This window comes from Sinocyclocheilus anshuiensis, unplaced genomic scaffold (assembly GCF_001515605.1).
Source record: "Sinocyclocheilus anshuiensis isolate Anshui unplaced genomic scaffold, SAMN03320099.WGS_v1.1 scaffold322, whole genome shotgun sequence".
In the NCBI taxonomy this organism is placed as follows: Eukaryota; Metazoa; Chordata; class Actinopteri; order Cypriniformes; family Cyprinidae; genus Sinocyclocheilus; species Sinocyclocheilus anshuiensis.
Window position 1 is genome coordinate 1,777,552 of NW_015542366.1, and position 11,883 is coordinate 1,789,434.

Below are 11,883 nucleotides of genomic sequence, written 5' to 3' on the forward strand. Positions count from 1 at the left end.
CAAATACACCATAATTAAAGCAAAAAAAAAAGAAAGATAATTCAAATGCATACCGTGAGTCCCGAGAGGCTGAGCTCTGGTGTGTCTCCTCCATCATGTGGTTGAAGGGCATTAATTTGTAATTTGAACTCATCCGGATCTGTTGTACTTATTAGTGGTCCAAAGTCTTTGGGAGTGGAAAAGGGTCAGTTATCAGATAATAAGGTCACGTTCCAACACATAATTACTAGTCGTATATATTCTTGAGTTCAGATTTTGCAGCAATTCAGAGTTCAGTCATTTCTTCAAAGGTACACACATATTCTCTGTGAAATTAAATCAAGTAAAAAAACATCTCTTACCAGGATCATTAAATGGCACCAGAATGTACTCTGATACAGTGTCTCTCATCTTGTCGGTGATTTCAGAAGTGACTCGTCGTACTTCATCAATGTCATCTCCCATGCTGCCTGTGGTATCAATTGCAAAGCACAGTACTGAATTCTGAGAGAATCCCATCAATCTAAAGGAGAAAGACCGAAACGAGGAAAGAAATATTCACGATTGCTTGAAAAGGTTGCATTTACATGTAAAGCCCTACAATAATTTCATTTAAAGACCTACAGTCCAAAGGAATCTATTTTTATATTAACTAATTCTATATTAATTTTAATTGCTGGTGCATGTATATGACTTTTTTTTTGCTACATTTACACTTGGCATTGAAATGCAACCTCTATCCAGATGTTGTCCACATATGAAAAGACAAGTGTAAACATACAGTTATCGGAATGTATTCAGATCTGCTTTTCCTGTATTGTGACCTCTACAACTGATGCAGTCAATCACTTTAGTTCAGTGCTGACTTAATGATTTCAATCTCCCAAAAAGTCCCATTAACAGTCAGTGAAACTGTCAAGACTACACAATGAATTTCATATTTACACTAAGTCCACAATTTATTGTTATTAAGAACATTAGCAAGAGTACAGAACTCCGTGTCGCACACTGAATATGATTGGCATTGTGTTTGTGCACTCAAACAAACATGTCTGTGATTGATAACAATACTCGGTACTGAGAAAAAAATACATTGTAAATTCAATTGTTGATGACTTGGATGACTGGACCTAAATCTAGGTAATCAATATTTTTACAGCCATAATTATATTTATTATTAATTGTGTATGCCTGATTTAAATATTCCCTGGGGAAAAGAGATCAGATTATCTGGATGCATAATTTATATATGTGGACAAATGTAAATGTGCTGTGTTCTGATTTGGTGATGATGCAGTCTGGCATGTTAATGCCAACTGAAATAAAGGCATTTGTCTGACAGCACCATGAGTGCTGTATTATTAAGTCACTATGTAAGCCTGAATTTCTCTGATGGTTCTTCTTGTGGAATTTACTTAGGTCTATCATTCGGGGGCACATTTAATTAACTGATCATGCCACCTGATTAAAAAGCAGATGTAATGATTCATTCAAACACAGTATGGAAAAAAAATTATTAAACCTACTTCAAAAAGTTAGAGTCTCCCAAATAACCTCTAATGTCTTCTAAGAGTTCTCTGGTCACAGCGATGGCCACTGTCGCAGCATTGTCATGAAGGTAACCATGCTCAGATGATCATGTATCTTTATTGATTCCACCTTTGGGTGTAAACTGACTTGAAATGTCAAATAAACCTCTGTGGCTACATTTTCCTGTAATATTCAATATGTATTGATTAGTGTAAACTAGATTGATTGATTGATTGGTTGATTGATTGATTGTTAGGATATCAAGATTTCAGTACCAGGTCGTTTGAAGAATCCAAAGTATCCTGATGTCAGTATTTTCTCTTGCATGATGTCTTCCAATATGTTGTTGCTACAGTTACCTCCATCACAGTTTCTTGTAGGTTCTTTAAATATAGAAATCCAACAATATTTTTTGCACAGCATATGAATTTTGCTTAGATTCTAGATGTGGGGCATTTTGAAGTTAGTTTGATTCAATAATTTGATTTAGTTGAGTGTTCAATGAGCGTGTGAACTTGTGAGTTCATTTCGACGATTAATGAAAAGCCACTAAAAAGTGAATTAGATTTCAGACATCACTTGTCAATTAACCATACATTATAATGTCAGTAGTGGCTTAAAAACGGTGTATTAATGATTTGCAACAAGCACAAAAACTGTTGAATACATGAAATGCATAGAACAGAAAGAGATATAATGCCACTTTCATTGTTTTCCATACCTGCAATGTTGTCTATTTTGCTATCAGGTCTGATCAGGTTGGAGTATGGGAATAGGTTCCCCAGTTCTATCCAGTTGCTGTGACTGTAGAAATCCTTTAAAGACATACAAAGAAGCAAATGGTTTTGATTACACATTTCACACACTCTGAGAATAGAAAGTCATACAGCTTTGGAATGACATATGGGTGATTACATTATGGCATAGTTATCATTTTTGGTTGAACTATCCCTTTAATCAATCAATTTGTATCGTCTTTGGGTTTGTGGGCTCTGCTAAATCAGTTAACCCTTCTTTGCCTCATTTTTCCTTGACTCCAGAATACCCTTTTTATTTTATTTATTCTTTTTTTTTATTGACATTTTTAAAGACATTTTAGAGCTGCGGGATTGGTGAACGTGATTTGACCAAGTACAACATGTTCCTGGATCAACATCCTTGTTGATCCATGGAACAACATTCCTATCAACCAATCAGAATTGAGGGATAACTTTTCAGGAAATATCTGTTTTAAGCTTACGATCAGGGTTAGGTGCTTCTACACCCTTGTTAATCAGCTATCATTTCACACTGATTTTAGAAATAAATTATGGGTAGGGTTAGGTTTAGGGGTAGGGATTGGGTTATTATGGCTTAATCTGAAAAACAAAAAAAGATATGCATAATCACAAACTTAAAGACAAATAAGATAAATATTATGAAATGGCTATTATACCTCAATCCTTGATAACAACCTGAAGAGGATCCTCTGCTGTTTATTCACGCCATGCACAATTATACTGTAAATCGTTCTACCCTACCTATGAAGGACCATTTATATATCAGTCTAGAAGGTGGCCCTTAAATGATGGAATGTGCCTCAAACCGGTTTTATTTATCTGTCAGTTTAGCTGTACTACTTTTATCTGAGCAGTCTGGTTAGGTTACTTTCAGGAGAAAGATTTGCACAAAAACGTATGAATAGCAATCAATTGCATTCAAAGATACATGCATTCACAAATACTTTCACTTTGAATCACACAAAAAACTCATTGTTTTGTTAAGTTGGTTGAAAAGCACGATCAGCTGTTGCCTGACCTGAAAATTACATCTATTTTGCCATATGTTGTGTTCTGAAACATTTTGTAATATCTCTATAACTTTTTGGAGTTAAGTATAGAAATGTATTAGGCTATTGAAAACATTCAATGTTGTAGACCATTTCCGCGTTTTGGGAAAATGTGCTTCTTGGTTTCAAAAGGATGATGAATGATTTAATTAATTAGGGGGAGAGTGGGGATGGTTGGAACACTTTTTGCATTTTTCTTCAGTTTCTCAGAGAGAGTTTGTGTTGGAAAGACAACATTTTAATACAATAAAGCCACATTTGTCAGCTACTCACCCACACTGCTATAACATGTGCACATATGATAATATATGTACAATTTACACTTGAATAGACAAAGTCAAATGCTGCAACTGACCAGGGGCATGTCTAGAACATTTTAAACTGGGGGCCAGGCTGGGGCACTATAAAAGAGGGTGGCCGTAAAATGACCAAAATGAGCAAATGTTATCTTAGGGAGCCATTTCTACCTCATCTAACCCTTTTTTTTTCACTGTAACCTAATGTATTATTTAGGTTAATATTTTGGGGTTGAATAAAATCAAATCAATTAGATGTTACCACGTGAGAAATTGTACAAATTCAATGAATAAAAACACTTAAAGGCACTTAAAGGCTTTACCCAAATGAAAACACTTTCATCATCCTCTTGACAGAACATGCTGGTTTTGTCTCGTATCTAAAGGCTACAACACACACCTGTGTTTGTTCCGTGCTAAGTTATACAATCCAAACCTCTCATTATAACATACAGAGTGTATACACGATGTAAATAATAGATTGATCGCGCAGTGTAGAGAGATTCATTGGTCATAACAGAACTTTGTGAGATCGCGATGAACAAAGAGTGCCAGCTTTTTAAAGGGTGCGCTCTTTGTGAGCATTCTAGGCTATAATCCATTCAAAATGTATAACTTTTGTTTTTCTGCTACACACACTTTGCAAAGTTTCGGGAATTCACTCTCGAAATAGCAGTGACATAGTGATAACTATAGCAATGGATGGGACAATATTAAACCGGGCCTGGTTGATATGCTTTTATTGTAGAACTATATACAAAAACAACAAAATACACATGCACTAAATAAAATAAATTAATGTAATAAATGCATATTTACAATAGCCACTTAACTCAAATAAGTACCTTATTAAGTAACAAAATAAATAACTAAAGAAGGCTGACTATATTATCTTGCTTCCATTTAGTTGGATACTCTTCACCTGAATTAAAAAAAAAAAGCTCTTATCTTGTCTTCAATGACGCAAGGGCAAAGTTTGAGCGTGCACACGCAATATCTGAGCGAGAGCAGCCAATTCATACGAGAACACTGTATATTTTAAAGAGCATGTCCAGTTTTGTGATAGCGAAGGAAATCCGCTTGCGAGTGGAGAGATTCATGCTCGCGCATTACATGGATGCGCTATCATTAGACTACTGCGCTCTCGACATTTGTCATTAAGATAACGCTATAGAAACCGCCTAAAATTTTATAGAAGAGATAAAAGCCACCCGAGGAAGCTTCCTATTGCCCATGCCAGGATCCGCCACAGGGGGAGTTGCAACATTTATTAAAATGTAATTCAAATCATTCTTAAATATAATTTAGCAATTTCTTTATTTTATTTGTGCACAGCATGGTCTTCAATAAGTTAAACTGGCTGTATAAAAACAAAGAATAGTAAATGGAAAAAAAAAAAACATTTTCGAGTAACAGGTAGGCTAACAACCATGTTTTGGTTATTATTACAGTACATTTGAACTACAAAATATTAATTTAATCAAAATCAAGAGACTGAAATTTAATTATATCCTTCTGTTAACTTCTGTCAAAGTTTACTGAACTAGGGCCAGTTTCATAATCACTATGTTAAGAGTGTCTTAAGAACTAGTTTGACTAACTAGCAGTTTTTAAATATGAAAATTAGTTTTTGTAAAAGGAATGGTCACATGAGGCTGTTTTCTTTCAGGAAGGATGAGGGGCTAATTGAGCATGTACAGTATGAATATCATATCTGTAGCTCATTCCTGATTGAAGAAATAAGCCATGTTGCCCCTTGTTACAACGTCCCCACTCTCCCCCCACTATAGTAATAAATTTGACAAAATTTTAAAAACTTTCAGTTTGCACTCCACAGATGCTTTCCAGATAAAGCTATCTTTAACAGACATCTCGCAGATGTACGTGTGCTATCTGGGTATAGCCTACTTCTGTGGAACACAAAAGAAGATATATGAAAGTCAATGGGATCCAAAAAAAAAAAAAACCATTGGACCCCTCGTCTTTCACTGTATGGACAAAAACGCTGAGACCATAGACTGTATAAAAACATGGACGTAGTGTCCGTGACGTCACCCGTAGATTTTCCGAAGAGCGGAGGTTGCCGCTTGGCTGAGACATTATTTTTCTTCTTTTGGAGTTTTATGGCGGTTGGCAAACAAACGATAGGTGCATTCCCGCCACCTACTGGGCTGGAGTGTGGACCGTTGATGGAATAGGAAGAACTAAATAAAAAAATAAATACACTGAGACATTTTTCAAAATATCTTCTTTTATGTTCTACAGAAGAAAAAAAGCAATTTAGGCTGTGAACGACATGGTGATGACTAAAGGGTGATGAGTAAATGCTGACAGTGCTTTCATTTTAAAAATGTTGATGTAAGGTGTCGGCCGCAATAGTATGCCGCTGAAGGACTTTTATTTTGAATAACAGTCACAATGCATCTACGATTGTCGTCAGCTTCGCAAAACAATGCGGAAGTGTCCGTGTTGCTGATTACAAACTTCAGTAGAGAACTGACACGTACACAAGGTAACATAAGGTAAAATATAAATGATGTTTGCATTGTTATAGTTACTTTGCTCATTGCATCGTTCACATTTAGTACAGAAATAATGATACCTGCAGACGCGTTAAATAGACACTGACGATCTGAATCTCATTCATTCATCAGTTCTTTCGCTCGCTCGTTCATTCATTTCCTCATTCTTTTGTTCTGTAGGCCAGCAGTTTGTACATAGTTTGTACTAGCATTTTGTACATAGACAGGTGTAAAATTCTAGTCCTGTTTTAGGGGCATATATTCCCATAAATGCATTACTATAGGACAGAAATGCATATACCAGTAGTCTGGGCTTCTTATGCTGCAATCACTGTGCTAACTGTAGTCAAAACCTCTTGACTTGTGGTGATTTGAAGGTACATTTGAATGAATGTCGTCCCCAGACCAGCTTGGTCAGGTCAAAAGAAAGATGGGTAGGCGGAGGAAGAGGGTTGCAATAGGTGATGGAGTACCTAACCCAAGAAAGGAGGAAAAAACACCTGCTCCCCCACGCAAGGAGAAAAAGAAGAAAACTGACATTGGGAAGATGTTTATCAATATATCCATTGGTTTGTGTATCTTCAGTCTCATCTGGTTCTTCTATGCCCTTTATATGCGCTCATCCTTGGCCAGGAGGGTTATGACCTTGCACCCCTCTCCACGGATCTTGGATGCTAATAGCTCAAGTTCTGCTGTGTCTCCTGAAAGATATTGGGGTACTTATCGGCCCCAGGTGTACTTTGGGATGAAAACAAGAAGTCCCAGATCTGTTGTGACAGGTGGGGTGCTTAATATTCACACTTTATGCACCATTTCTATATTTTTACTTGTTTTTGTGATGTTATTACAAGCCTGCCTTTTTCTATTGATTTAATTAGGCTTAATGTGGATGCGTCAGTTTGCTGAAATTGATGGAAATCTTAGGCACACTTGTGAGCAAGGGGACCATTTGCTGGGCTACGGATGGCTGATGCATGACGGAGTCTCTTTTGGAGTCCAGGAGGTACATGACCGTGATTTCACCCTGACCACAGAGTTTGTGAAGCGTATGGGTGGAGATCATGGTGGAGACTGGACTTGGAGGATTACTGCAAAACAACATGTAAGTTAAGAGTAATGCTCTTACAGTTTGTGTGTTTAACTGATTTATTACTCTAATATTGTAAAATAAAAGGATATTTAATTCTAACATTGTAGGAGTATTATAGAACAAAGATGTTGGTTGTTTTCAATGCACATAGGCTGGGGATGTCAGGATTCTCACAGTCATGGAAAACCTGGAAATATCAGGAGATTTTAAAATTGAGGAGTAACAAACAAAACAAAAAAAAACGTAAAAATTCACAAAAAAAGGTCATGGATCTTTCCATATTTTTTACTAGGAAATATTCCATTGCAAGAAATTGCTTCTTATTGTGACATCCTCTATAAAAGAAATGATCCAGGAAGCAGAAATGAAAGTTAAAGTTCAAATCTGTCTATGTTTCTGATTGGCAGAGCACTGCTGCCTCAGCTCCTGTGATCTCGCTGATGTTCTACACAGCTACAGATGTTCAAGGTTCCTTGCAGGCTCATGTAGAGGAGAAAAATCGCTTGAGCACTGTGACTGGAACATCTGAGGAGCTTGGCAACTTCAAGATCACATTTGGCAAGCCCACTGCAGGGGAAGGTGCTAGTGGCAAATATGCCAGGTATCTTACATTTATTGTGGACTACAAACTTTTGTAATAAGTAGCTTTGTGAACAATAGTATTAGTAATAGGGAGGATTGTAGGTTTTTAGCAGTAATTTACTGCAACAGAATAAATAATATAATAGTAATAATACATTAAAACTACATTTATTATAGTATTCTATTAGTAATAGTTACTGATATTTGTTAATAATATATATTATTTACTGATTAATTGTACCTTTATACAAAGCAACAAAACATGGTAAACAATTTTAGTTTTGAAACTTAGTGTATTTTAAAAAAACATGAAATCTTCACTTGCTTCTCAAACACAAAAGCTTATAATTTAATAATAATTAATAATATAATTTATGCATTTAGCAGACACTTTTATCCAAAGCGACTTACAGTGCATTCAGGCTATACATTTTTTTACCAGTATGTGTGTTCCCTGGGAATCGAACCCACAATCTTTTGCGCTGCTAACGCAATGCTCTACCACTGAGCCACAGGAACACGTGAAATCTCACTAGTAGTATGATTCTCAGATGAACAGAATGGAGGAGTGTGAGAAAAGAAATATGATAAAATAAGGTTTTCTGTCATATTGTTATTTTAACAAGTTACTGTATTGTTTTACGCTTTTTCTTTTCAGATATAATTACTTGCAAACTAAGAGCCCTGGCCTTGATAAGCTAACAGATATAGTGAAGAACAGCCTAAATCACAAGTTTGATTTCAGTCCTCCTAAAGGTGAAAAAAGATTTTATTTTGCTGTGGATTCTTACAAAGTCACTAACCACCAGAACCAACAGAAAGAGCTTAAGATGGAGAGTGATTTTGTGGTGCATCAAGTAACAGTTCAAACCCCTTTCCAGATTGAAGTTTTGTTTGAATCCGGGAGCTTCCGAGAACGACCGAATCAACTTGTGGGCTCGATGCTTACAGATGAGCTGGAGAAGCGTAAGGTGGCATTTGACGAGAAGTTTGAGAGTGCATTTGGCCTCCAAGCTAAAGGGTTCACATCTTCACAGATTAAATTTGCTAAGGCAGCTTTAAGCAACATGCTTGGTGGCATGGGATATTTCTTCGGACAGTCGGTGGTACAATCGGTTTATAATGAGCACCCTGTGCTTTACCCTGAGGGTCTGCTGTTTACGGCAGTACCATCTCGCTCTTTCTTTCCAAGGGGCTTTCTTTGGGATGAAGGATTTCATCAACTTCTCATCCGCAAATGGGACACTCAGTTAACAAAGGAAGTCATTGCACACTGGCTTGATCTTATCAATATAGAGGGCTGGATCCCACGCGAACAAATCTTGGATGATGAAGCACGCAGTAAAGTACCATCCGAGTTTATAGTGCAGCACAACGAAAACGCTAACCCGCCCACGCTCTTCCTGGCCCTACAGGAGTTACTAGAGCAGCTGAATGCTCAACCAGAGTTGTCTCAAACCATGATTCCTTTCCTGAGAAGGTTGTATCCAAGACTGCAGATTTGGTTTGAGTGGTTTAATACCACACAAGCTGGACCAATGGTCAGCTCCTACCGCTGGCGAGGCCGGGACAAAGACACCAACCTTTTCCTAAATCCCAAGACCCTGACCTCTGGCCTGGACGACTACCCAAGGGCTTCCCACCCATCTGCTGATGAGAGGCATGTGGACTTGTATTGCTGGATGACCCTGGCCTCTGGCATCATGGCAAATGTAGCACGAATACTTGGGGAACCCCACCTGGTGTACGAAAACACCCACCGTACTCTCAGCAATAATGACCTGTTAAACAAACTGCATTGGTCCGAGTATCTGCACGCCTTCAGTGATTATGGAAATCACACCCAGGCGGTCTCACTTCAGCAGGAGAAAGTGTTCGTGCCTCCTGGACAACCACGGCACCAGTTCCCAGTCACACGGTTGGTACGCTCTGTTCGTAAAGCTCCTAAGCTCCAGTATGTCAATGCATTAGGCTATGTTAGCCTTTTTCCGTTCTTGCTACAAATTCTGACACCAGATTCGCCAAAAATAGAGCATATTTTGCAGGACATTCAAGATCCTGAACGCATTTGGACACCCTATGGCCTGCGCTCGCTCTCGCACTCCGATCCCCTCTACATGAAGAGGAACACGGAACACGATGCCCCCTACTGGCGAGGACCGATCTGGATCAACATCAACTACCTGGCAGTTAGAGCACTGCATCACTATGGCAGCATAGAAGGGCCATACAAAAAGAAGGCAGCTACCCTATATCAAGATCTCAGGACTAACCTTATCAATAATGTTTACAAGCAGTATATGGAAACTGGATACATCTGGGAACAGTACAATGATAGCACTGGAAGGGGGCAGGGTAGCCACCCCTTTACTGGCTGGTCGGCTCTGACTGTACTGATAATGGCTGAAGAGTATTAAAAATCAGTAGCAGGCCAGAATCAGAATGATAAATCAAGATCAACTGGTGCCATATGTTTATTACAACAAAGTGTAATTCATTTTTACATAATTTAGATAACTGGTGGATTTTTTTATTTGTTAATTTAATATAATAATGAAGAGTCCTCTTTAAATATTTCCGTTTTACGTCCAGTTTAATGTGATTATATCCTCAGGTTCGAAAAGCAATGGGCTTTTTCTGGATCAGACAAAACAGTATCATCTGTGTGAACCAGGAGGAGACTGTGCACTTATTTTGGTCCATTGCTGTTTGGCTTCATTTAACAGAATAAAAATGTCCTATAAAATCATTCTTCAGATGAATTGAATCCTATACTTTATATTACAGTCATATCTCTTTATGGATGGTGTTTTTAAAAAAAGTGTTATGTAATTTACTTTGATTATAAATAGGGTTGGAGATTTGCTCTCTTTGTACTGTATATAATTCATGTTTTAGAATTTGAATTGAATTGGCTACAATTCACAGCAAGTTGAATTGCAATGACAGAAAAAGTAATATGCTGAATTGATTCTTTCTGTTTGTCAGGTCTAGACATTTTAAGACTTTTTTTTTTCAAACAAGACTTTGTCATGCCAGCATTCTAAGTTAGTCTTAATGATCTTTACTTTTCTGCTTTAAAAATATACTTAAACTTATCTCAGTTCAGTTTAATTGTACTTTCTTAACAATTTTAGTTAGATGTGTAAAAACATTTGAAGAAATGTTCATATACTAAGAACAACAACAACAAAAAAACAAGTTTAAATATGAAAGTTGATATTGTTTTGCAGGAAAGTATATATTCTATGTCTGTGTCTACATGAAATTTTATTCTGTTTCAGGTTGACAGTCTCAGTTTTCTTTTAGTCATACAAATTAGTAAACATAAGGTAGGTGTTTGTGCAGAAACCCTGTCAACATTTCTTGCCAGATTGTCAAATGAAGACTAGAGGTTGATTTCTCTTCTGCATATAGTTTACATTCAGAGTGTGGTTCTTGCTTCTTATGCACTAATGCTAACACTGAAGAATACATTCTATTTTTACAGAGGATTGAGAGGTGGCATTTTAAACGGTTCAGCGTGATGGACCAGTTACCCTGTGCCAGTGTGAGTGTTTCAGGCCAGTTGAAAGAACACTTGATCTTTCCAGCCAGTTCTGTGTTGCCACTGAAAACGTTACGTTCATTTATCTCGAACATCCTTTTTTTATGGCTTACATTGTATGCATTGTGCAATGCAAAAATGACTTGTGATAGCCTTGGAAGCATCAGCAAGAATATGTTAATCTACAAACCAATCTAATTTTTTAAGCATTGTATGACATTGTTTTCCAGAATTGTTTTTTTTTTTTATGAATGTATGGAGCTACATTAAAGCTGTAATAAATTCCAGCTTTGTGGGAAAATAGTGAACTTTTTTTAACAAAGAAAATTATATTGCTATTTATTTATTTATTTATTTATTTTTCAAGAAATTAAAATGTTGGTAGGTCAAGTAAAAATCTGAAGTACTAGCTGACCGAGTAAGCAGAAAACGTCTCAGGTTACTTATGTAACCATGGTTCCCTGAGTAGGGAACGAGACACTGCGTCCTCTAGGGGTCGCTATGGGGAA

At 37.1% G+C, this 11,883-nt stretch overlaps 1 protein-coding gene across 5 annotated transcripts; it reads left to right on the plus strand.

Annotated features, from left to right (window-relative positions):
* Positions 1–6,075: 6,075 nt before the first annotated feature.
* On the plus strand, positions 6,076–11,630 carry LOC107692169 (mannosyl-oligosaccharide glucosidase-like). Of its 5 annotated transcripts, none has more exons than XM_016491125.1 (5): positions 6,076–6,155; positions 6,533–6,934; positions 7,034–7,257; positions 7,653–7,846; positions 8,486–11,630. In XM_016491125.1, the coding sequence occupies exons 2-5, from the start codon at positions 6,547–6,549 to the stop codon at positions 10,242–10,244; spliced, it is 2,565 nt and encodes an 854-aa protein (XP_016346611.1). In that variant the 5' UTR covers positions 6,076–6,155; positions 6,533–6,546; the 3' UTR covers positions 10,245–11,630. The 5 variants fall into 5 exon arrangements, with proteins under 5 accessions (XP_016346611.1, XP_016346613.1, XP_016346612.1 ...); XM_016491127.1 differs by having other exon boundaries at positions 6,560–6,934; XM_016491126.1 differs by having other exon boundaries at positions 6,076–6,145.
* Positions 11,631–11,883: the final 253 nt, after the last annotated feature.